This window comes from Xenopus laevis, chromosome 1L, assembly GCF_017654675.1.
Source record: "Xenopus laevis strain J_2021 chromosome 1L, Xenopus_laevis_v10.1, whole genome shotgun sequence".
Taxonomy (NCBI): domain Eukaryota; kingdom Metazoa; phylum Chordata; class Amphibia; order Anura; family Pipidae; genus Xenopus; species Xenopus laevis.
The window spans coordinates 127,782,541-127,809,010 of NC_054371.1; the positions used below are offsets into that span (position 1 = coordinate 127,782,541).

Below are 26,470 nucleotides of genomic sequence, written 5' to 3' on the forward strand. Positions count from 1 at the left end.
ACAGAAGAATATTTTAGCTTGAAAAAGATAGACTCAACTCCCTTTTTTAATACAGTACTAGCATATTTATGATTCATATATAAGGAATTGTGAGGTGTACACTTTTTATACACAAGGCCACCTTTGATGTTATTCGACTGATGGTAAGGCTAACTAGTGGGATATGGTAAAAAAACATTTATCAGTCCTCAATAGCTGTCAGGACAGGCCAACTCTGATTCTGCTGGAGCCAAGGATTGTCTACTTAAGCTGCTACCCATAGATTCATACATTGATGGTCAAGCATGTAGTTAGATCAAAACCAGCCAAAATACCTGGCTAAATCAGTTCTTATGTGGCTTACTAAGCCAGTGGATAATGCACATTTTAAAAATACTTATTACATTCTGCTTGCAACTTAAACCCTCTTGAAAACAGCGAGAATCATAAAAACTCAATGTCGAAAGAAGTTAAATGGTAATAAAAATAGAATGTGTCTTTTCCCTGAACCTCAAATTTATCCAGAACATGTAGAGGTTGAAAGAACACGGTTAAATAAATGCCAATAAACATCTACAACCCATGTTTGTGAGTCAAAACATTAATATCACCAATTTTTTTCTTTTATTATTAAAACATGTTTGTATCATACAGTGAAAACTGTGTCTTTGAGAAAATTGTTCGTATTCTTTTTAAAAGATAATATTGCATTTCAGCTTTTGAAGGTCAGGCCAAGGGCAGTGTAACGGAATGTTATCACCAACACACGTACAATCTCAGCAAGAAGAGTACACTTTACTTAATCCGGTTGCAATTTAACAAACACATACAGTATACATGAACAGTATAAAAACTAAGCTGAATGCTATTCATTTGAACCGAGAGTAGTACTTGAAACTCAGTGACAATTTAAAAAAAAAAAAAAAAAATGGTCATCAAAAAATTCCTCAGCTTTTCTCAGTAAACATTAGTGTTGGACATATGTAACGTTAAATTAAGAAAAAAAAGTCTTTTTTTTTTTACTGATTTCACAAGTATTTTCAGTCTTTAATCACCATGCACCCAGGAAGAAACAAAAATGGTCATTCCTTTTGGGCATTTTTCAAGAGTTCTTTGCTAACAAAACAAGGTTTTAGCAATCAGTGTCAATGTAAATACTGTCTTGTCTGCTAGCAATGCATATGTTTGGAATCCATAACGAGTGCTCTGTACAATACATCAAATAAGAGCAAAAAAAAAGAAAAATTAGGATGCATATAATATTCCTTTGGCAAACATGAGACATTTGCTTAAACATTAAAAAAAATGAAGGCATGGATAATTATAACAAACTAATGCTGTAACCTAAAAAACATGACATTCAGAGCCTTAGAAACTACAGATGCAGAAAGATAGTGTAATACACAAGAAACTTTATAAGCTCATATTGTATATCGAGGTATCGTGTGGAAAACAGGCAGAAAGAGGCTACGACATTTATAAAAAAATCTCTAGGTTTGGCAGAATGATGAACTTGTGTAAATATCCTTCTGCTTGTACAGTTGGTGGTCTTGCAAGCGGAATTGTGGCTTACCAGCTCAGGCGAAATGCGTAAACACCGGAAACAAATATAAAGGTTTTCAGAAAGTGCCTTGCGCTTTGTAATATATTTCTAAGTGTTGTTCTCTGTAAAATCCCTCAGGAAAACTAGAAACATTTATATTCTGATATACTTCCTTTTTAATTTCCAACTGCAAACAGAAATGTTTCCATTTGAGGTCAAGCACGTGATTTCATCATCATTATGGGCGCTTCTGGTCTCTGTGTCCTGATGTGGGGATCAATGGCAGAGCAGTAAGGTCACAAGACTTTGCTAACCACAGCTGGATCTATTACAATCTCTACTCAGTTCAAGGGCCATGTAATATAATCTATTTATCCTGGTCTGGTAATGTGGGTAGATCTCTTTAACAGGGGGTCCCGTGTTTAGTCAGCTAATAATTCCTTATATTGCCTATTAGCTACAACGAGCACTGCCTGCGCCCATTAAATCACCAACATTGAGTCTAAGTTCACCTTTCCTGCATTCAATGACTTGTACCTCATCAAAAGTTGTTTGGAATGTTGTTGTCCCATAAAATATGTGTCTCTTAATTATAATCAAAAGTGATTTGCTTTCTTTAATTGACCTATTAAGCCACATCCTTCAATGGTATTATAGCAGCTAACTGAGACTTTTGGAAGCTAAAAACTGTTATCACATATTAAGGATAATTCTGTTAAAAATGTCAGTCCTACACCGGCAGAAGCTATAAAATGATGATAAATTATACACAGTGTGGACAATCCTTTTCTAATTGTGTGGCTGTATAAAGTATTCAGCTGATATACAACACCCCATTAACACTGTACTTGATGGGATAGATAGAAATATTATTTATGCCTGCATGGTTTGGCCACGGTATACACATAAACACAAATACAAGTCAAGATGATAATCGAGTACTCTCCCTAGATTTCCACCCTAGACCTCACTGATCATCAAGTGCTCTAGCTACTATGTGTGGTCCCACATTCTAACTGTGCAATATGAATATGAGCATTTTCTGGATTCCAGAAAAAAAAAATCTTTTTTTCTTTTTACTCTATGCTACTGTAAGTTATTATTCTGTAATACTTAACATTTATCTTTTTCTGGAGGCTGACAAAATATGGCTTGCAGCTTAACAGAATTTTTATGAAATTTACTTGACATGTGCAAACTTGGCAGTTTTCCTTTCTAGTATTTTGCAAAACTCTATTAATACTTTTATTTTCATTTGGCAACCATGCCCTTTCTCTGACCTGTCCTCTTTTGCCAAAGCATCTAAAGTGAATGGCTTCAGCTACTTCAGTACCTCAAGCAGTATTATGGTGCCTGGTGGGAATGTCCTCTGGCACTGAAGGGTTTAAAAAAAAGGATAAGACTACACATCCCTTCGTAGTGTTTGGATAACAAAGTGCATGACTGCTTTTACACAAATAATTTTAAATGACAAAAGAATATCAATTCATTGTTAGTGCTGTAAGCATGCAACACCAGGGTAAATCTAAATCTAGAAGGTAGTTAAAAACATGGTTGTGTTTCGGTGTTTGTGTTGCAAAATGTGCATTAAAGTTAAAATAAATGGCAAGAGCTAAAAAGCATCTATTTTTACCGCATACAGTATGGATGGAGTTGCAAAAAGGCCTAGGTCCACAACCACTGAGACAATTGTTAATTAATGTCCACCCCTTGTAGCTTCATATTTACAGGCAGACCTGCCATGCTTGTTTGAGTCTTCCCCCAGAATACACACTGACCAGTGGAAAACAAGTATGGGATATTTTTTTTTTTTTACATTTTGTATTTTCTTTTGCAAGCAACAGTCACTGGTATATTAAGACACTATCTCTGGAGATAATCAAGGACTTCATTCCATAACAAAATGGGTTAAATGACTGCAAGTTTGTTGTGATTATTTTTTTTTTTCCTTTAGTCCTCTTGAGGGTAATTTCATCCCCAATTGAAAATAAAAAAGCACCTAGTGTTTTGTAGTTTTTTTTTTTACCTTTTAGTTAAAAAAGAATATATATATAGATTTTTATATATAGATATACAACATACATATACATTTTAATATATGTACGTTTATATATATATAAATATGGAGCAGTTCATGTGTGTCCCTTGCCGGAGATGGGATTTGCAGTGTCCATCTAGAAGCTATTCCACAGAATGAAAAGGAATGTTTTTATGGAGGTTAGGATTCTGACTGTGCCTATTACGGCTGCGTACAGAGGAGAACATCATGTTGCACCCCAAAACTTTGCACTTGTGCATTTCTCGTAAGTGCACAGTCTTGTAATGAACCCGCAGAGTCCCTTTGTTGCTGTACATTTTATGACAAATGTTGCACATTATCCCACCATTGCTCAATGCAAAGCTGTTGTACATGGACGATTCCATTCGATCACATCTTTGTCCAGTGACATGGGGATCGGCATCGGCTTTGTAAGAAGACTCCTCACTGTCACTTGCCCCATCTATGTCATCCAAGAGAATGCCCTCATCACTGCCAACATCAGACTCCCTAGAGGAATGGATGCTGCTGCTGGACTGGACACTTGATGCCGTGCTTAAATCTAAGACCATGTAGTCTTCTGCTAGGCTTCGTCCATAGCCATTGATGTGGGAATCCTCTGTTCCGACTGGAGATGTGGTTTCTTCTCTAACATCAAGCCCCATGGGATGCTGACCACCATAGATCTTTGCCAAGAACTCATCACGGAGTGTAGGCTGAGAGGAGTCCAGCCCCATCTCGTCCAGTTCTTTGGTCAACAGTTTGCGATGGAGATTAATGTTGGCACTGTGTCTAAAAATAATAAACAAATATGTAAATTAAAACATAAAATCAAATACTAACTATTACAAGACATTGCAACTATATTAAACAAGTGTCTGCAGCACATCTTAACATCTAGCTTGCTGGCTGTCAAGTACCTGACTAATAGCGCTGTAGATTTCATTTTTACCTTTTCTGTTTGATTTATGCTATGCCGCATACTGGCAACATGCAGCACAACAAGATCAAAGAGGTTGTTGCAGAACGTATTAGACATATTGCTTACAACAGTTATTCATACAACATAGAAACATTGCTTGATTCCTTTTCATCAACAGCCCTAGAATTAAGACTACTGCTGGTTGTTAGATCATCACCTCATGCATAGGGTATGCAAGCTGAGTGTATTTTTAGTTTTGAGCATCGATATGCTGTCCACTATAACTGCATCAGATCCACTTCCAAGGAGCTATAGTTGGCCGGTTATTTTAAAATAACTGAACTAGCCAATGTGTTGCACTGTTTAATGCCTGTTAGATAGGTAGACAGATATAAAGATGATAAGAGAGAGAGAGATACATACTTTAGACAGATAGGGAGAGATGATAGATAGATGATAGATAGATAGATAGATAGATAGATAGATAGATAGATAGATAGATAGATGATAGATAGATAGATAGATGATAGATAGATAGATAGATAGATAGATAGATAGATAGATAGATAGATAGATGATAGATAGCAAAAAAAAAACCATATTGCAAACTATGTAGGCAAAATTCTGGTTGCAAGGTTGCAAGTGTTTGTTCTAGATCTGCATCTCATATAAGAAGCACTGCAATTCTTATTAAATGATTTAGTGGTAGGGATGGGCAAATTTTTTCACCTTGTTTCGCCGCGGAAATGACGCCCATAGACTTGTATGGCGGCATGCATAAAAAAAAATAAAAAACGTGCGTCAAAAATTTTTTTTACGCCCGTAGACGTTAATGGGCATCGGCGACATTTTTGGTGAAACAGATCAAATTCATCCATCCCTATTTAATGAATAAGTACAGGACATGAAAGATGAAATGATATGCAAAGATAGCATATCACATATGAGGAGAAAGGCTTTGGACAATTATTTCCAAGCTGGAATGAATACTCTAAGAAGCTTCAATATGTACATGTAAAACATGTACAAATGTTTTTTTCTACTCAATTCAATGCTTTAGTTGCACCCATTTAGAATGGTCCATTCATGGGATCTAAGTCTCCGTTCCTAGAGTTACAGTTTTATGTATTTGGCACCATTGAGTATTTATTAGATTTAAATGTATGTATTTTAGTATTCACCACTGCATTCTGTAATCACTATTTAAAAAACTGTTTTTTTCTGTGGGAGATATATTCAGATATACTATTTTCAGAGTTATATTTCTCAGGGTTCCACTGTTTTAAGTTTAGAGTTGTCTCTGGTCAGTAACAGGGGAAGGAACTTGCCGTCAGCGTAGTGCGTGAGGAATAAATTCACACTTGTGTACAGGATGTATGTTCCCAGATGGACACGCTTTGCAGAGACGACTTGTGAAAACATAACATTCTGTGATTGCTGCACTGGGAAAAGGGACTTCTCCTTTATTCTGTTCTCGATCACAGTAGTGGAAAGAAAAGCCTGCCGTCTAATTAGAATGTGCAGTCGTCTCCAATTTGTCAGCCCCAACGACATGCTGAAATGCACAGGCGAGATCTGTTGAGCAGTGTCCCTTTTTCTCTGTCAGCACAAAAACTGACTTCTGCTAATATAATTACATTGACTTTTATTCAATTAAGTGCCATCTCTTGCTTAAAGGGAAGGAGGGGGGAGAAAAAAAACGACTTTGTCAATTGATTCAGGTGTAACACAATAATAAAGATGAACTCATGGCACTGCATTAGCTCTGCTCCTCATAACTTCATGACAAGAGTTCATTCATAGAAGTCGATTTCCATTATGGCACCTTGGTTGAAAAAGGATTGATTTCTCAAGCTCTAGTTACTTCATAATCTACTGTACTTTTGTTAAATATCTTAACAAAATAAGATATGCAAAAAATAATAGTATCTGATATACAAACTTTATAGAAGAAGTAGGGTATTTTTTAATAATTTGGCCCAGCCATTTTATGATTTTGTATAAACATTTACTTATAGTGTGTGTGTGAGAAGGCTGAGAAAAGCTGTTAACCTTGTTTAGAAATTGACTGCTAAAGGGGTAGTTTACTGAATCGTTAACTTTTATTATGAATTTGGTGTTGTAAACATTTTTTGTGTTATGTTTTTTTTTTAAATTAATATCCGATTGTTAGGGCTTCCCCCTAATGTTAACAACCATGCAGAGGTTTGAATGACAGACTATTAGTGATGGGAGAATAAATTCGCCAGACACAAATTAGCGGCAAATTTCCACGTTTCGCTGCAATCGAATTAATTTGTGAAACTATGGTGACAATTCTCCAGCGAAAAATCTGTTGCATCAAATAAAAATTGGCAGCCGCATATAAATTGGTGCATGTCAAAATTATTCGGACGCTCATTGACTATAATGCATTTGGACCAAATAGTTCCATGCATAAAAATTGTTGCTCGAGTCAAAATTGACGCGCGTCAAAATTATTTTGACGCTTATTGATTTCAATGCATTTAGCAAATTTTTCAGCACAGATTCGCCCATCACTACAGACTATAGGATGAATAACAGAGGGCCTGAACCAAAAAATAAGTAATACAGGTAATAAAATCCCAGACTCAGAAATACCTAGTTGTTTTGTTTACATTTGAAATTGCAAGCTTGAAATAGGTAAAATAGACAGGCAACTAGTAAAAGCTGTAAAAATGCAAAATGAATACCAATTTTATACATAACAAAAAGTTAAATTTAAATGCACAAAGCCATAAAAAGAGGTACTTTTACTTGAATTTTCCCAACTATACTAAAAAGTTCGTTTAAACCCAAAAGATCCTAGCCCATTGTGCACTTGGTGTTTTGACCACAGCTTTGCTCAGCAGTGGTAATAGGCTGATATTAAAACAACTATGTATTGTACCATTAGCCTTAAAAGCACCTCTAAATTAGAGAAAACTGTTAGCAGAAAAAAAGTCTATTCTTTCTTCTATGAAAAATAGTAAATGGGAAATTCTGTTCTTCTAATGCAGAGAGTACAATTGCCCTCTCTGCATTCTCTCAGTCCCCCATTGCCTGAATGAATGTCAAAAGGTAAACGGAGGAGGGGGGATGTGTCCTCTGCACCCTTGCACCTTTTGTATTTTTTTTTCTATGGCTGTCTAAGTGCAACCTTAAAGGGATACTGTCATAGGAAAACATGTTTTTTTCAAAACACATCAGTTAACAGTGTTTCTACAGCAGTTTTTTCAAAACACACCAGTTAATAGTGTTTCTACAGCAGAATTCTGAACTGAAATCCATTTTTCAAAAGAGCAAACAATTTTTTTTTATATTTAATTTTGAAATCTGACATGGGACTAGACATAATGTCAATGTCCCAGCTGCCCCCAGTCATGTGACTTGTGCTCTGATAAACTTCAGTAACTCTTTACTGCTGTACTGCAAGTTGGAGTGATATCAACCCCCTCCCTGCCCACCCCCCCAGCAGCCTAACAAAAGAACAATGAGAAGGTAACCAGATAGAAGCTCTCTAACACAAGATAACAGCTGCCTGGTAGATCTAAGAACAACACTAAATAGTAAAAGCCAAGTCCCACTGAGACTGATTCAGTTACATTAAGTAGGAGAAATAACAGCCTGCCAGAAAGTAGTTCCATCCTAAAGTGCAGGCACAAGTCACATGACTGGGGGCAGCTGGGAAACTCACAATATGTCTAGCCCCATGTCAGATTTCAAAATTGAATATAAAAAAATCTGTTTGCTCTTTTGAGAACTGGATTTCAGTGCAGAAGTCTGCTGGAATAGCACCATTAACTGATGCGTTTTGAAAAAAAAACATGTTTTTCCATGACAGTATCCTTTTAAAGGAACAGTAACATCTAAAAATGTATTTAATTATTTTAAAGTAATAAAAATATATGCAATGTTGCCCTGTAATGGTGAAACTGCTGTGTTTGCTTCAGAAACACTACTATAGTTTATATAAACACACTGCTGTGTAGCAATGGGGACAGGTTACATAGCAGATAAGCTCTGTAGAACATAATGTTATCTGTTATCTGCTATTTAACCTGTGCCATATAGCCTTTTTTCAATTTCCGTCATTACTATTTATTCAAGCACCCAAATGACTAGTGGGTTCATAGCATAACAGTATTCAGAACAATCAACTAAATATTTTGTGAAGAGTACTTTTATGTCTCACACTGTGCACATCCAATGTGTTTCATAAACATAAAAAGTAACTGCTTTGGTCACTGCCATCTAAAAGAGGGAGCCTGTGGGTGAAATTTAATTCTGTTCTTCATCAGATAAATACGGGCTGCAAACTAATAAGAGTTCAGTACTCTGCTGTAGTCAAATTATACCAAAAGAAACGTATGAAATATTTTCATTTGGTTAGAGGGATGGGGTTCTATATGGGGTCACATTGACCTGCCAGAAGACTGATAAAAACAGGTTTATTACAATAATCCATTTCTCCCTACAAACTGTTAGTTTATGATGTTTGCTTCAATTTAAATGTATGTGCCACATTCAGAAGCAAGTAAATAATGTATGATAGGCTACAGTGCAGGAGGAAAGGGTGTATTTGTAAAACTGCGGATACAAAAGAGGGAAAAATGCAATGCAGCATTACCATACACTATCCACTACATCTATCTTCCAAACTAGTCTAGCTACAACCAATATTAGCCTGGCCTAATGAGAGCTGCAATTCTGCTTCTGCCCCAGCCTAATGAAGCATAAATCTGATTAATGAAATGGTCCCCTTATCAGTCTCTTTATTGTCACATAACCAATAGCAATCTGTTAATACAATTTAAAAACAGGATACGTAGGCAATATGTCAAAGGAACACATTTAGAGCAAGCTGTTGTTATTCAAGTAAATCATTTCATCATTTTTTTACTGAGCGCTGATGGTTTAAAGTCAACAGCACTTACTTGATTCAGGGAACTCAGGTTGAAAGAGAAATGAATGGCACCTTCATCATGGTAATATGATTCCTTCCTATTCGGACAGCTATCTACTATTAGAGGCAATGTTACTGCCGTTACTGAATCTTGGAAAGTAGCACATACACTTTATAATGCCTTGGAAAAAATAGGAAGCTAAAATGTTCAATGTGTAAAATGATATGACTGCTAACGAAATGAAAGTATTTTTAATTGTTAATCAGAATCAGTACTTTTAATCAACTCACAGGGCACAGACTAAAACATCAGGAATAGAGTTTGGGCTTTTTTTTTTTAATACAGAGCACTGTCCTCTAGTCTTTAATATAATTGCTCTAATGAGCAGAGCCTTGTTTACTTTCATTATCAATTCGCTTTTGCATGTGATTTGTATGTTTGATATATACACCTTTCTATATTTCAGAATATTTGGTTATTATTATTATTATTATTATTATTAATAATAATAACAACTCAGCAGAATTTTGCTAGGGCTTGCCTGACCACAAAAGCCTTGGAGAAAATGTGTTTGTAGGAGTGAACTTCACCATGGTCGTGTTGCCTATACATAACTTTTAGACATAGCTTAAAGCTACTTTTTTGGGGGACGCTAAGAGGAAATGCTAATACAGACACCGTTAAATATTGTAATATGCAGTGTAGCAGAAACATTGCGACAAAAGCCATTCATTATCTCTGAGCTGTACAATAATTTCTGCAACCAAAAACCTGGTCCTGGATCTAGCCTGGCACAGATGGAAGGAAATAATTGCACTTACTGTATTTTTATGATACAATGTGATAATTTCTAGTGCAAAATTAAAATTAAAATTGGAAGAAAAGTCAGTTTACTAAAAGCCACCAATTTTCTGGTGTAGAAATAATGCAAAATAAAGACTACCACCAAAATGATCAATTAATCATTATCATGAATTAGTTATCAATCTCTATTGCCATCTGGCTTTTCAGCATGCTAGCATTTCTGCTGATGATTCTTATTGAGGAATGACATATATAAATGTATTATTAGTGAATTAATTGATTATATATAATATTAATATCTATATTTAAAGATATATGCCTTGTTTCATTTTACTGTTTGACAAAACCTTCAATTTCAAGGGTTTGAAAGGAATATTTTGGCAAACAGAATCTCTTTGGTTTTGCACAGCTCACCATATGAAAGAAATTAATAGTAGAATACACATAGGGGCAGATTTATCAAAGGTCGAGGTGAATTTTCAAATGAAAAAAATTCTAATTTCGAGCTAATTATGTACTTTGACTAGGGAATAGTCCAAAATCGACTAGAATTTAAAAAAAAGAATCAAAATTTTGAATATCGAATGTACTGTCTCTTTAAAAATTCAACTTCGACCATTCGCCATCTAAAACCTGCCAAATTGCTGGTTTAGCCTATGGGGGACCTCCTAGAACCTATTTGGAGTCAATCGGTGGAAAAATCAAAGTTTTTTGGGGGGAAAAACTTCTGATCGAATTCGATCAAATGGGATATTCCTTCGATTTGTACATTTCGAATTCGGGCGAATACGGACCTATTCGATTGAAAACGGACCTATTAGACACAAAAAAACTTTGACTTAATTTCGATTGGTCTTTTTGAATTTGAATTTCGACGTTTTTTCAATTCGAAATTCGACCCTTGATAAATATGCCCGTAGACATTTATAATTAGTATATTTTGGTTCACTTGGGTTTTGATGCAACAATTTTAAATAAATTACTTGGTTTTGTGAAATGATTAATGAGACTTGAAACTGCAAACAAATAAATTAAAAAACTCTACTATACTCTACTTCCCCCTCTGCTTGGTCTCTGCCTTCCAAAATTGTCAAACCCAGACCTGAATACCCCCGATGCAATAACTTGCTGTGGGTCTTTTTTACTTTTAATATGTTTGGATGAAGTACGCTAAATATGCAGCGCAAAGTATGATATTATTATTCAATGATTTCCATGCATTAATCTTTTACTTTACTGATAGTGAGTATGCCTTAAGTTCTCCATATTAAGGGGCACATTTACTATTGTTCGAATATCGAGGGTTAATTAACCCTCGATATTCGACCCTCGAAGGATTTTAATCCATCGATCGAAGGATTTTCCTTCAATCAAAAAAAGCTTAGAAAGCTTATGTGGACCTTCCCCATAGGCTAACATTGGTGCTCGGTAGGTTTTAGGTGGCGAAGTAGGTGGTCGAAGTTTTTTTTAAAGAGACAGTACTTCGACTATCGAATGGTCGAATAGTCGAACGATTTTTAGTTTGAATCGTTCGATTCGAAGTCGTAGTCGAAGGTTGAAGTAGCCAATTCGATGGTCGAAGTAGCCAAAAAAATGTTCATTCTAATCCTTCACTCGAGCTAAGTAAATGTGCCCCTAAGAGTATCGCTGATCACTTCCAGCAATGCCAAAATACATTTCCTCTAAGAGAAAATAGAAAGATTCATTTTCACAAATCCATAAGTATTTTACATACATTCAGTTTTACTCTATGGACGATGATTACAAGTTTGAAAGAAAACAGGCCTACTTAAGGGGTTGTATTACATTGAAATACTAAATCATTTATTACCACAACAGATACTTCTAAAAAATGCTAATAAGGTTGTTTGAGGTCTCACATGAAGTGGCTGCATAAAACGATGAAATTGTTATGACTTTTAACTAAAACTCTGGGAAAGTCTGTAAATTATGTATATGGTAAATCATATATAATTATGGCATGTTAAAGGAGAACTAACCCCTAAACATGAATGTGGTTTAAAATGCCATATTTTATATACTGAATTAATTGCACCAGCCTAAAGTTCCAGCTTCTTAATAGCAGCAATGATCCAGGACTTCAACCTTGTCAAGTGTCTGCAACACTTACATGTTCAATGGACTCCGTGGAGCAGCTGTTGAGAAGCTAAGCTTAGGGGTCATTATAAATTATTAAGCAGAAAATGAGGTTGGCCTGTCATATATGCTGATGCTATAGGGCAGATTATTAAATGTTGATGCTAGTTGCACTGGTTTCTATGCTGCCATGTAGTACTTATCTGTATCAGTACAGAGCATGTGCAGTGAATCAGCAGAAACAAAGATGGGGAGCTAATGGGGAGGTACATATCTTTCCTGCTAAAGGGCTTGGGCAAGTACAGAATCCTGAAAACATAACGTACTGAAAAAATTTCTGCCCTACATCTTTAATTAAGCTTTAGCTCTCCTTTAAAGGAGAAAAAAGCTTAAAAGGGAAGAAGGCTAAAAATGCTACACCTTGGGGCAGATTCACTAAGGGTCGAATTTCGAAGTAAAAAATACTTCGAAATTCGACCCTCGAATTGAAATCCTTCGACTTCGAATATCGAAGTCGAAGGATTTAGCGCTAAACGTTCGTTCGATCGATCGAACGATTCGAAGGATTTTAATCCAACGATCGAAGGAAAATCCTTCGATCAAAAAAAGTTTAGCAAGCTTATGGGGACCTTCCCCATAGGCTAACATTGACTTCGGTAGGTTTTATCTGCCGAAGTAGGGGGTCGAAGTTTTTTTTAAAGGGAAAGTACTTCGACTATCGAATGGTCGAATAGTCGAACGATTTTTCGTTCGAATCGAAGTCGAAGGTCACAGTCGAAGGTCGAAGTAGCCCATTCGATGGTCGAAGTACCCAAAAAATACTTCGAAATTCGAAGTATTTTTCATTCAAATCCTTCACTCGAGCTTAGTGAATCGGCCCCCTTGGGCTTGTGGGCTTACCAGAACAGTCCTTTATTGATGAAGATTTGTGCTTTTACAGATATCCCCAGTAGCTCGCCATCATCTCTGTGTTACTGTCACTTACTGAGCTTAGGGACTGATTTACTATATTCACTATATACTGTATTGTATATATATAGAATTTAAGTCATAATAAAAGTCTATTTAGTAATGAATCCAGATAGATCAGAAACCAGTGCTTTATGTATTCTGGGAATTTTAGGATCAGTCTCTTCAATTTCAATAACAGACAAACCTTTGTTTCTGCTTGAAGATTTCTGAAATCCCCAAAATTTAGCTTTTCAATAACTGACGAAATCACATTAAGCCTGTGAGTGTAACTGACACTCAAAAGATGGCCTAAGAAAATCCAAGATGGTGAGTTCCTATCGGCAACTGGATCGTTACTGCTATAGTTCTGCTGAAACTTTCTCACACTTAGATAAAGCATGTATAGCCATATTCATTGGGAAGCTTTAGTTCTCAAGACATATAAACACCCGCAAGTTGAGCCATTGTCATCAGTCCATTATCTGTTACTTTATACAATTTGAAAAATTTTACAGAACACATACTTTATGCATATTAATATAAATAACTATTATATATAAGTGTGTATATATATATATATATATATATATATATATATAATTATATATATATATATATATATATATATATATATATATATATATATATATATATGTATATATAATTATTATGTATACATACACACATACATACATACATATACATTATAGTCTTTTTATTCATTAATTACTGATGGCAGTGTCTTTGTTAGGGGTCTCAACTACTTTTGTTTATGTTAAATAATACACATATTTTATAGCCAAAGCATACAGTACAGTAAACATAAAAATTAAAAGGTTTAATCTTATAAAAAAGAATATTTACCCAGTTACATTTCTAATTTTCCCACAGCCCCAATTGCTCCTTCATCCTCTGGGTGCAATCCGGATGCTCTGCATTAAAAACAAACAGAAACAAACCACACCCATAACTCTGGAAATATGTCCATATTTTTTTGTTTCAAAATACTTAAAGAAATTGAGCTCGTTTAAGGCTTAGATGTACTATAGCGTTTTATTAAACTTAGCATTCCTTTTCTTTTTTAATCATTAAAGTCCCACTTAAGAAGTGCCAACACAAAACAGCTTTAGTACAATGAAGCAGCATTCTCATACGTCACATGGCAGTGCAGCTACTATATTATATTTGTCAAACCCATAAAAAGAGTTTAATTGCCAAAAGAACTGCACGATACAGTAGGGCTCATTTATTAACACATGTGCTAACCTGGAGAAGTGCAGTTGCTAATAGCAGCCAATTAACTTTAAACATTATTCTACAAGTTATATTTATCAAAGAGTGAAGTTAATAGTGAAGTTCCGCCACTAGAGTGAAATTCCGCCACTTCCCATTCATTTCTATGGGGGTTTTAAAGGCGTATTTATCAAAGGGTGAAATTTCACTCATTGATAAATACGCCTTTCAAAATCCCATAGAAATGAATGGAGAGCTGCGGAATTTCACTCTAGTGGCGGAACTTCACTCTTTGATAAATTTACCCCATATACTCAAAACAAAGATCTGGTTGGCTGCACTGTTGCAGTTTAGCACTTATGTTTATACATCACGGCAGTGACAGTGCTCCAGTTTATTTAAAACTGGGGCGATAGTTTTATCTTTGATAAAAAAAATATTTATTTTTTTTATTACAAAAATGCATTCATTTATTTTACATTATGGTTACTAGTGAATATGAAAAACAACATCATACTGGGGGAATTCATTAAGATGTATACGTACTTATAAATTGATACAACTAGGACTGCCATAGACCAAGGCCTATTTATAAAAGGTTTAAAAGATTCTTATTTTGATGCCTTTAGAATTTAGTTTTTTTTGGTCACGGGGGGGGGGCATTTATAAAGCATGAAATATCAGTAAAAAGTAAACTAGTCATCAATATTAAGATGGAATGCGTGCAAATAAAAAAAAAAACATAGGAAATAACCGAGAATACAATTTTTTTTAAATAGGTGAAATAGAAAAATTTGGACAGTTTTCCTTTGTAACCTCTTATGGATAAGCCCCATACAAATTTGTAATCTAAAAGGGACCTACGCTTGTTTTTCAAAGGTTTGTATCAGCAAGTCTGCCATGCGCATGGTAGATAATAAATATGTACCATATTCATATTTTTCAGCTATGTTGCAGTCCAAATGTCTGGTAACACTTTTAATCCTGATGAATTCCACCCACAAGAGAATCATAAGGCTAAAAATACATGTAACTATACTTATGAAACATATGATCACAAACATGATTTTGTAAAAAATATTTTTAGACATTAAGGGGCAGATTATCCAGGGTCGAATTGAAAATTTTAAATAAAAAAATTAGAATTTCGAGCTACTTTTATGTACTGCAACTAAGGAATAGTCCAAATTCGAATCTAATTTGAAAAAAGTTAAATAATGTATCATGTACTGTCTCTTTAAAACTTTGACTTCGACCATTCACCATCTAAAACCTGCCGAATTGCTGTTTTAGCCTATGGGGGACCTCCTAGAACCTATTGACTCTGAAGAAGTTTAGAATACTACTATCGAATACGAATCTTACTTCAATTCGAATGATTTGATTACAGTCTATTCACCCACAGAAAACACTTTGATTTTTTGAATAAATTTCGGTTGGTCTTTTTTTGTTCGAATTTCTAAATTATGGGAGTTCAAAAAAACTCCCATTACTTCGAAATTTGACCCTTGAGAAATCTGCCCCTAAGAGTGGCAAAGTGAAATTGCTGGCAGTATTTCATCACATAAAAGTGTTAACAGAGAAATGCTATGCATGTAGTTAGAAAGGGCTGGGGATGACATGCCAAATTAGAAGACAGAGTCAACTATTTAAATCCCTGTCAATAGGAAACAAATCATTCAGGCTGGTCACGGAGACAGCTGACTCATCAGTCAAATTATACACTTGAAGATAAGCTCCAACCTGTCTCTATTGGGGTTTGTCTAATTTACTGCATAGATACAGCGTGCCTGTTGTAATAACAGGTAGGATGCATTGGGGTCGACCATTTATCAGAATTATACTTCTCTGCTCAATTCACAGTGAATTATGCTGCCTACTTGGCTCTTCTTTTTTCTGAGACCTCGTATCTCTCAAGGGAGACCCTAATGTGCCAGGCAAACAAAACTGACAGTCTTTTTTTCAGTCAACAAAGAGAGATTCTCAGGAGAAGCCATTTAACTTTGCAAAGGAAGCAATGTGTTTGTATGTCTGTCCCAGGGCTGTTAATCATCTTTAAGGAACCCCCATGACACTAACATACAAAACAAACACCATTTCCTCTAGTTTTTTAACTTATTGTACATTTGCTTCTAGATGTGCTTAACATTATTTTACCAAATACTACAGGTGTGAGAAAGAACAGCATTGTTATGGAATGATCAATTTTACTCGATTCATTCAACAGTTTGGATATGGATGGATCAAATATTACTGATAGCCATTGGGCTGAATTGGATCAATATCAATAATGATAGAATCAGCTGGATAAAATGTTATCATTAGCCATAGTCTTCTATGGGATTTGACATTCTCCATCAGTAGTTATTTTGGCTGGTTTGGAAAAACATATCTTGAAAGTTTGGATAATGATATATATATATATGGATGTTGGATAAATAATAATTGAATTAGTTATTTGATTTGAGACGGCTAGTTTGATGAATTCCATAGAAAAAAATGAATGTCTGGGAGTCCTGCTGGAGTTTATATGTGGCTATATATTGTAAGAAATGTGCTTGAGATGATCATGTTTTTATGTAGTTTTCCCCAGTGGTAGACTGGTAAACAGTTAACTCCAGGGAGAATGTATGTTGTGGCAGAAAGCATGGCTGTGTTTGTGTACTGGCTCAGGAAAGCCAGATAAATGGGCCCTGGAGTAAATGGAGGAGAGCAGAGTGGACCTTCCATTCCATGCTCCATTGAGTGTTTTGCAGCTGCCCAGCTACAGGTAGCCATCTGATTAGACTGCAGGTGAGCAGCAAATAAAAGAGGTATGGGACTACATCCCCCTGGAGACCTCCTTGTGGTGGTTAAATTGCAGTTTAAACCCAACTCCTATACATGATCTTTAGAAATGCAGAGCCATGGAACTCTGAGGTGGCTTAGATGTAGGGCTACAGGATCATTGCTTTAAATATACCTGCTCGTTGCCTAAATAGATTTGACTACATCCCTTTACACCGAATTTTTTATTGTCTGCTTAAAGGGCTGAGACAACAGCCCTGCTTGGGTACATGTACTGCTATTTTACTCATGTCAATGTGCACCTTCAAAAGCTTCCCATCCTCAGTGCTATTTGTCTGAATGTAGCTGTAAATACTTTTTATCGTAGTACCAGGACCATAAGTGCCATCCAATATATTGAGTTTGTCATATCGTAGTACTTCACAAGTTTTTGAATGTAAATTACAGAACAGTAAAGTTGGCAAGTTCAACATGGCAAGCAATGGAAAAATACTTTCACAAGAGGTAAAGGGACACATGGTACATTTTTCTCTACTGTCACTAATTTGATTTTGCCATAAAAATCATGCAATAATCAGTTTTACTGTAAAAATGATTCCAAGAAAGGCAATTTGAACATCTGTCGCCTACAGTCACTACATAAAAAAAGGATGTCATAATTCTGGAGTGCCGCAACAGCTGGGGCAGTCGTGATGCCATTAAACGGATGCAACTGTAGGAAATCTATGAAACCAAATCTGTATGAATACTCCATTTGCACTGGCTGAAACCTTCCTTATATTAACAGGCTGTCAGCAGCTTTTATAAAGGAGATCATTTTCTAATGTGACCATCATTTTAACTGATATTTTGCAGTAGATAGCAGTACTTTAAAAGACTGATCTTCTGATTTACTGTTTTAAACTGAAATCAATGCTCCAAAAGCAAGATAGCATTCATACGCGAAGCGATTAGCTTTTTTTGTAGCATTCATAGAAAATAACAGCACCCGACTTGCCAAATTCAAATCAAAATACAGTTCAACGTAGTACCTATAAACAGAATTTAGCAAAACTACTGTAGCTGAAACTACATGAACCATAATTTATGACACCTCTCTTCAATAGGTGGGGGTAATCAAAGACAACGGAGCAGCTTTATATAGGTTCTTCATGCAGAATACATTATTTCCACTTTGAGAACTTTTCTCTGTTTTTTCGAATTGAAAAAAAAAATGTTCTTCAGTTTTCTTTAAAGCTATGAGTAAATGTAATACAAAGCAAGTCTATGGAAAAAAACCTGTGCAACTTAACATAATATTTTATATGTTTCACGCAAGAAACACATAGAAACAAAAAAATAAGGTTAAATATGGGAAAATCCAACTTTTAAATTTTTTTTTTGACCTTTAATAAATCTGCCCCAGATTATATTTACAGGTAAATTTCCTTTGTGATAATTCTAAAGCTGATCTGTCAGTTCATACACTGTCGATTTAGTGGAAGTTCATATTAGCATATGGAATTCTTCTTCTGAGAGAATTTGCAATTGGTCTTCTTTTGCTTCTTTTTATTAGTTTACTTTTATTGTGACTTTAACCTTTAATTTACCTGGTTTCTAGGTAAGTGATGGCCAGCAACCATTTGAAGATGTTTTTAGTAGCAATGGGCGGATTTGGGGCGTTTTGCCAAAAATTTCCAGTGAAAATCACAAAACGGCGCCGGCGGCGAATCGCGGGAATTCGCTGCAAATTCACGCCTGGTGAATAAATTCGCCCATCACTAGTTTTTAGCCTTCATGGTTTTTTTTTCAGCTGTTAGTGCTCGAAAACTCAATACATTTGAGTTATTCAAGCTTTTTGTCTCAGATAACTTGATTAATTAGAATATTTGAGTTTGACCCCCCAATTGCATTGATTTGAGTTTTTTCCATTCAGGTTTTTTCATAAATAAGAAACATTTGAGTTGTGAGTTTATTCAAGTTAGAAAAACCCTCACCAACTGGACCTTTGATAAATAACCCCCTTAATATTATATATTTGTAGGGATGCACCGAATCCAGGATTCGGTTCGGGATTCGGCCAGGATTTGGCCTTTTTCAGCAGGATTCGGATTCGGCCGAATCCTTCTGCCCAGCCGAACCGAATCCGAATCCTAATTTGCATATGCAAATTAGGGGCGGGAGGGAAATTGCATGACTTTTTGTCAGAAAACAAGGAAGTAAAAAATGTTTTCCCCTTACCACCCCTAATTTGTATATGCAAATTAGGGTTCGGATTCGGTTCGGTATTCAGCCGAATCTTTCACAAAGGATTCGGGGGTTCGGCCGAATCCAAAAAAGTGGATTCGGTGCATCCCTTGTATTACTAAACCATCTTTAAATGCCATACATTCATGAATGCTGATAGTTCAGCAAAGGTATCCAGTATCAGAATTTAAGGGTGTTATAAATTAAAAATGTTTTAAATAAGCTTTTAGTTTCCTTTCTTGTAACTAAAATAAAGCCTTGCATAAACAAAGAAAAGTTTTTACAAATATATATGGGCAACAAACTCATATACGTCTTCATTTCATTTCATGTTAAACATGGCACAATAGTTGGTGGTGCCTATTTTATACAGTACATAAATTAGTCACTAATAAGGACATGTAAGCTTTTTAATAGTGTCAACATCAAAAGGCAGTGTCCTTTTTGTTTGCATGTATTTAAGACAATCCTTGTTACAAAAATGTCTAAAAATGTTGTATATTTCATAGAAAATGTAAGTTGAAGCCTCCCTCTGTGAGATATGAAAGATGGTTATCACTTGTTCTAAAAGGCACATACTGTATGTTAATATAATGCAAATATTACTAGTAACCATAAACACTCTTTTCTTCAACTTTTCCCGACTGTGTAATGTTACAGCGAGGTCGTTGAAAACCTGCACTGTCTTTGCATTCTAGGGAGCAGCAAGACAAGGGAATACAGGAGCAATAGTGTTAGAAGCTATGTCTACTGCAACTGCCATTTTCTACAGTTTAATCCCCAGGTCAACATTGATAGTCTTTTTATGGATGCGCAGAATCTAGGATATAGTTTTTACCAATTCCCAAAAATTTTTTTGGGGATTCAGAAAAAACATAGTATTCAACTTCAAATTAAAACCTTAAAACATAATCCTTAGGGCTGGGAGGTTGTGGCATGCCCTGCTGTGTGATGTTGTGATGGCCTTAAGAGTGGCTTAGATGATTCTAAACATATAAGGCTACTTCTATATGACATAAATAAAGTCTTTATTTGATTTTATCCATCTGGTGCTTTATTAGAGAGCCTGCTTTACATACATATGCTTTGATCCGCTCCCCTTGCTGAAGTGTCAGGGCGGTGCACCTGAGCCTCTTTCCTTATGTGGTGAGTGATTTCACTTTATGGAAAACTGCCTTTTGCTGTTACTGAGTTTTGCAAATTAACAATGTTTGGGCTAGCAAAAAAAATTGTTGTGTGATCAGCCTTTATAAGTCACAGAGATCCGAATAGCCAAGATGCTGTGAAGGTTAATATTCTCCTCTGTTTTAATTGATAGTCAGTGCACATACAGGCTTCAAGAATTGAGATCTACAGAAATAAAGAATTTTGAAGAGTTGTGCCAACGATGGCTTGATGACAACAGGAATTAGAATCTGTTCCTGCACACTGATTCTATATCACAGTTGGAATATTCTCTTGTTTCTGACCACCAAAAAAAAAAAATTCATTAAAGGCTTTTCACAGGTTTAACGGCCTGGGACCACTAGAGAACTATTGCTTCTTTGCAGACGGATGGAGATAAGCGTTCAAATATAATTAACCTTCAATTCTCAGTATGCAAACACCCATGCACAACGGGGGCAGTAGGCTTTAGTCTTTTGGGGAACATATAATAACTGAGGCGGGTGGAGAGAGCCAATCTGGTAAAAAAAAAATGTTGATGGCTGTCATATTTTGGGGGTTATGATTAATGAGGCTAATAATGTACATGATAACTGATACATGCATTTCCAGCAGTTTATTATATTGCACTGTCATCCTACATCCACAATAAACATGTTATCATTTACCTCTTTATTGAAGTCAGTGTTCCTCCGACAGGAACGCTTTCTAATTACTTGGTAATGTTTTATGTCTTAAACATTTTGCAGCTCTGGACCCTGCCAACTGCTCTGTGTCTTTCTCTTGATTAATGACATTGTGTTTAATCAGAATTTAGAACCTCTTGCAAGTATACTGTATCTCTTGAGTAGAGACTACAGTGCCAAAGCACTTCCACTAACGAAGCAAGGCTGTGGAAATACAACTGCAATTCTTATATCATAGGGGAATTTAATATCATTAACACACAGTTTGCTTATAACATCTTTATATAGCTATATGTATACATAGCTATATGTATATGTGTGTGCACCCAGGCACTTACATTTTTTTGTAACGTGAGTGCCGGCTAATTTTGATGTTGTAGGGTAAAAAGTATGTATAGGGCTCCATTGCAGCCTTCTTCCTAACTTGAGTGTGTGAATAACGTCCAAGTTCAGGGAGAAATGGGGGGGGGGGCATATCTACATGCTACTACCTGCCTGCCCGTCATAAATACAAGGCTACTGAATGCAAAATGGAGCACAGAGACCTGTGCAGTGCAGGGAGCAAAGGACACAAAACATGGTGGATTTAGCTATATAACAAGCAATAGATTTGATCACTATAAAAATGTCTGATAACCATTTATGCGCTTGAGGATGGAAACGTAAAATTTCTGTCTAATTCTTTAGAAAAAAAATTGAATCACGCAGTCCTTTAGCAGTTAAAACTTTTAAAATGAAAAAAAAAATCAAGCGCCACAACAAATACAAATGTTTTTTTTTTTTTTGTTCATTTTTTTTCATGTGGATTTTTATGGCCCTGTAATATAACCATTCACCGTTGAAGTTAAGTGTTTTTTTAATACCATTACTGATCAGCTAAAATGGATGCTAATACAGCTTGGAGTGCTAATGTCAAGTCCTGACAATAAAAATGACGGACGGCTGAATGAAAGAATATCAAGTTAAAGAATAGAGCAGCAGAGTTCACTTTCTCTTTCAACTTGCCTTCCCGTCTCAATGGATTTAGGGCAAACGAGTAGCCTATATAGTATGTGTGACTATTAGAAACAATTCAGTGAAAGAATAAATAGCAAAGGTAGGGATAATTATAAATGCGTTATTCCATGTTATTGACCAGAGACCAATAAACAACTGCATAAGTGGAAAAGTATGAAACAAATCAGGGCCTTTTTGTGTAAGGCAGCGCAAAAAAGAGATCATTTGGGGGGGGACTACAAATTGCATATTATAATATATAATATAACAATCACAGCATATATATAATGCTTTACATAAATACTCAAAACCAATTAAATATCAATGAGTAACATGCTACATTAAAATTTTATTCCACGTGATATTTTTAATTCAAAACGCTGATTTTCAAAAATATTTTTTTTACTACATCGTACATTAGCAAATAAATCCATTATGAAAAGCAGTAATAATTGTTTAAAGTCTTTTGGGGTAAGTACATTTAAGCTTTGCACGCTGTTTGAGATTGATTTAGGGTTATTCTTTCATACAGATCTGTTCCAGGTTGTTGATACTAGTCAGATGATGCTTGCAAACAGGGCCACATACTGTATTCATAATCAGAACGACACAAACCTTTGTGCCATTGCTTGTTTTGCACTTTTTAACCACTCCATTGTCACTCTGACCCTGTGTTTAGGATCATTGCCCTGCTAAAAGATATGTTTTTCGTCTAGGCTTAATTTTAGCAGACTAAAACAGGTTCTCTTGCATCACTTCTATTTTAACTCAAGTCCAATCCCTGCTGATGAAAAGTAATCTACCATAACTTTACTACATAGCAAGTACAGCGTTTTCTGAGCGGATAGCTTTCCAGTCGTGCCACACATATTGCTTTGAATTTTAGCTCTGTCTTTGTCCTAACTGACCACAGAACCATTTCCCATATCACAACTAGGTACCATTATCTGTTAAACTCCAGACATGCTGTCACATGGATCTTTTTGAGTAATGGCTGTACCACCCTGCAATACAGGCCTGTGCTATGCAGAGCAATTGATGGTTCACCGATATCTAAAGTAAACTATGGTGGTGGTAGCCTCATGATGTGCTTTTAATTAGCAGAGACTAGAACCTTGTTAAAAAGGAAATAAGAGTGTATTTATGGGTGGACTGTAAACGTCACTGGGGAAAGGTCTTATGTCAATGTATTATCTCTGTAAAGTACTATGGAATATGTTCATGCAATAAATTAATACATTTACACAATACAGGGAAATACTATTAAAAAAAGAAGGCTGAACAAAGGTCTTTAAGTAGGACAAAAATCCCAGACAAAAGGCAAAAGATTTTGTAGCATTCAAGAAAAGCTTGAACAGGAGCCCTAGTTTATACTTTTTTTTTTACTGCTCCTTTATAGTAGAAAAAATCGAGTTTTTTAGTATAAAAACTGCATTTTTAGTGGAAAAAAAAAACCTCAAAACTTTTCAAGATTTATTATACCCCGAGGATGGAAAAAGTCAGAATCTGAAAATCCAGCATCTCAGACCTGCCGAGGTTGTTTCTGTGGTCTGTGCTGAAAATAGCCAGAAAATCTGAATATTTCAGACTTTTCGGGCAAAAATCAACAAAATGTGAGCTTTTCGGAAAAAGCATGAAAAAAATAGAGAGATTTTATTTTTCCGTGTTTGTCACTGATAAGACTAAATATATTTGGTCGGACTTTTTTAATTAAATTACTGAGAAAAAAATGGATTTTGATAAATATGCCCCTTACTCTAGCCCTGAAAAATAAATTAATGGCTCATCTGTCTACAGGTATGGGATCTATTAGCTATTCTAAAACACAAAAAGCTTTTGTGTTAAGATGGGTCCAAATAGGTTCTAGGAGGTCCCCCATAGGCTAAAACAGCAATTTGGCAGGTTTTAGATGGCGAATGGCCGAAGTCGAAGTTTTAAAGAGACAGTACATGATAAATTACGATATTTGATAAGTCACATTTTTTTCAAATTCAAAATCAAATTTTGGACTTTTCGATAGTTGAAATACAATAAAAATAGCTCGAAATCGAATTTTAAAATTACATTTTTCAGTTTGACCCTTGCTAAATCTGCCCCTGTGGTTAAGTGCCACCCTAATACTGTCCGAAAATATAACTGATATCTGTTCGTTGAGGTTTTATTACTAATATATATATGTATATACTGTATATAGATATATATATATTGTATATATATATATATATATATATATATATATATATATACAATAAATCAGACCAGCAACAAGGGGGTTTCTTATTCAAGACACCTGTATTAAAAAGTGCATGTTCAATACAGTTGTCTTGAATAAGAAACCCCGGTGTTGCTGGTCTGATTTACTGAATACGGAATGACTTTAGCTTTCACCCCGGGGAATATACATAAAGAAGCGGTGTGCTGCCCTACTGAAAGATATATATATATATATATATATATATATATATATATATATATATATATATATATATATATATATATATATATATTATATCATTTTACTGTAAATTTCTAATTTAAGTGTATGCTTATAACTGAACTGACCCATTCATGTGACATCATGCTAATAATGTAACTTTTTGGTAAATCTTTGATTGTAAGGCATTCTTGCTATTTAATCAAAGGAATTGTAGCCTATTTTGGAGCTACCAGCTCTGGAACTTATTTTGAAATCAAGTTGCTCATTTGACCTCAAAGTTCCTTTAGAAGAGCACAACCATAGTCTGCACGCATGATATGCTTGTATGGTTCATTGATTAGGTGCAGCTTGAAAAAAAGTTGCATACATATCAACTATCTTTTTTGTGACAGATACTGCGCTTAATTGAATTGCTTTCTCAATATCTAAAACAAAGCATTGTACTGTAGCTACACATGAAATACTTTCAGTTTTTTTTTTTTAAATAACTTCAAACCCCAATCAAAACACTGGGAGATAAGGGATAACAGCTGAGTCAATATACCGTACACTGACTAAAATATGATGAAAAACAGACCTTGAATAATCAGCTATAAAGTATATATTTGAATGCATTTATTGTGACTTGCTTTGGTGACCTTATATGAACCCTTTGTGGTTTCTGTACTGTTGAATGTTCATCCATAATGTTGATGATAAAGAATTAAAAAAAAAAGTCTAATGATTCATAATGTGGAAGGAACAAGTTGTGTAATGAAAAACACAAAAAAATACAAACACAAAAGGGACATTTTTAATGAATACTTATGCACAATTATTCTACTTTTCATGATGTCAACCTGATGCAACATGAAGCTTTGTAGAGACTGCAGTGTGCTTGCAATTTCATCAAGAGACTTCATAAAATCAGATAAGCCAATTAAAGGGGAGCGTAAAAGAGCAAAATAATAAACAAGAGTGAGGGGAAAGTGCAAACAGGAGGCAGGTAACAAGCTTTTCTCACTATCACCTCTGCTGTTAATGTATGCAGTGGCTCATCTGAGCCATGCTAATTTATTCCTGTGCACCTGTAGTATACACAGGTAATCTGTCAGATCACAGAAGCTCTGTTTATCTCATATACAAAAGGAAGTCTTTGTATGGCGAATGCATATAATCACTTGTGTAGAAATCAAGGTGTTTAACTTCTCAGCCTGAAATTTGTTGTGCTAACAACATGATGGCGGATTTTTCAATTGGCACAGTTTATGGTTTCCTAATTATTTGTCTCTTAAGAATAAGTTGTTTCTTTCTTTTTTTTTAATCTCAATTACAGTTAGATAGACTGGCATACATACACAGTAGAGATGAATGTGACAATTTAAATCTAAAACAAACCAGTATGCTTATATAGTTTAGTACAGCCATACTGTATGATATTCTGATAGGGCTCTCAGCAAAATAATACATCTCTCTGATGATATTCTATGTAATTGTTAGCCTACAAACCTTGGTAACATTCTCATTACAACCATTTTAATTAGATCTCTATGTGAGATCTCATCCGTTTCTGATCATCTGATATGTGTATCCATGTTTTTAAAGCAACTTCATGGAAGGAAGGGGATTTTGGGACAATATGTGCAGGTTTAATAATGGAATACTGCCAGCAAGCAATGAGCCACTTCAGCCCATAGTTAATCCAATTGAATTTTAAGGGG

The 26,470-nt window shown here is 35.2% G+C and overlaps 1 protein-coding gene across 4 annotated transcripts in view; it reads right to left on the bottom strand.

The window, feature by feature from the left end:
* Nucleotides 1–584: 584 nt before the first annotated feature.
* Nucleotides 585–26,470, bottom strand: part of bnc2.L (basonuclin 2 L homeolog) — a 179,692-nt gene continuing 153,806 nt past the window's right edge. For 3 of the 4 annotated variants that reach the window (XM_018257288.2, XM_018257278.2, XM_018257295.2), the window contains one exon: nucleotides 585–4,352. In XM_018257288.2, the coding sequence (XP_018112777.1) occupies nucleotides 3,704–4,352 (649 nt within the window). In that variant the 3' untranslated portion in view covers nucleotides 585–3,703. Of the gene's footprint in view, nucleotides 4,353–14,105; nucleotides 14,174–26,470 lie in introns of all 4 variants that reach the window. The other variant, XM_018257303.2, reaches the window with a different exon arrangement.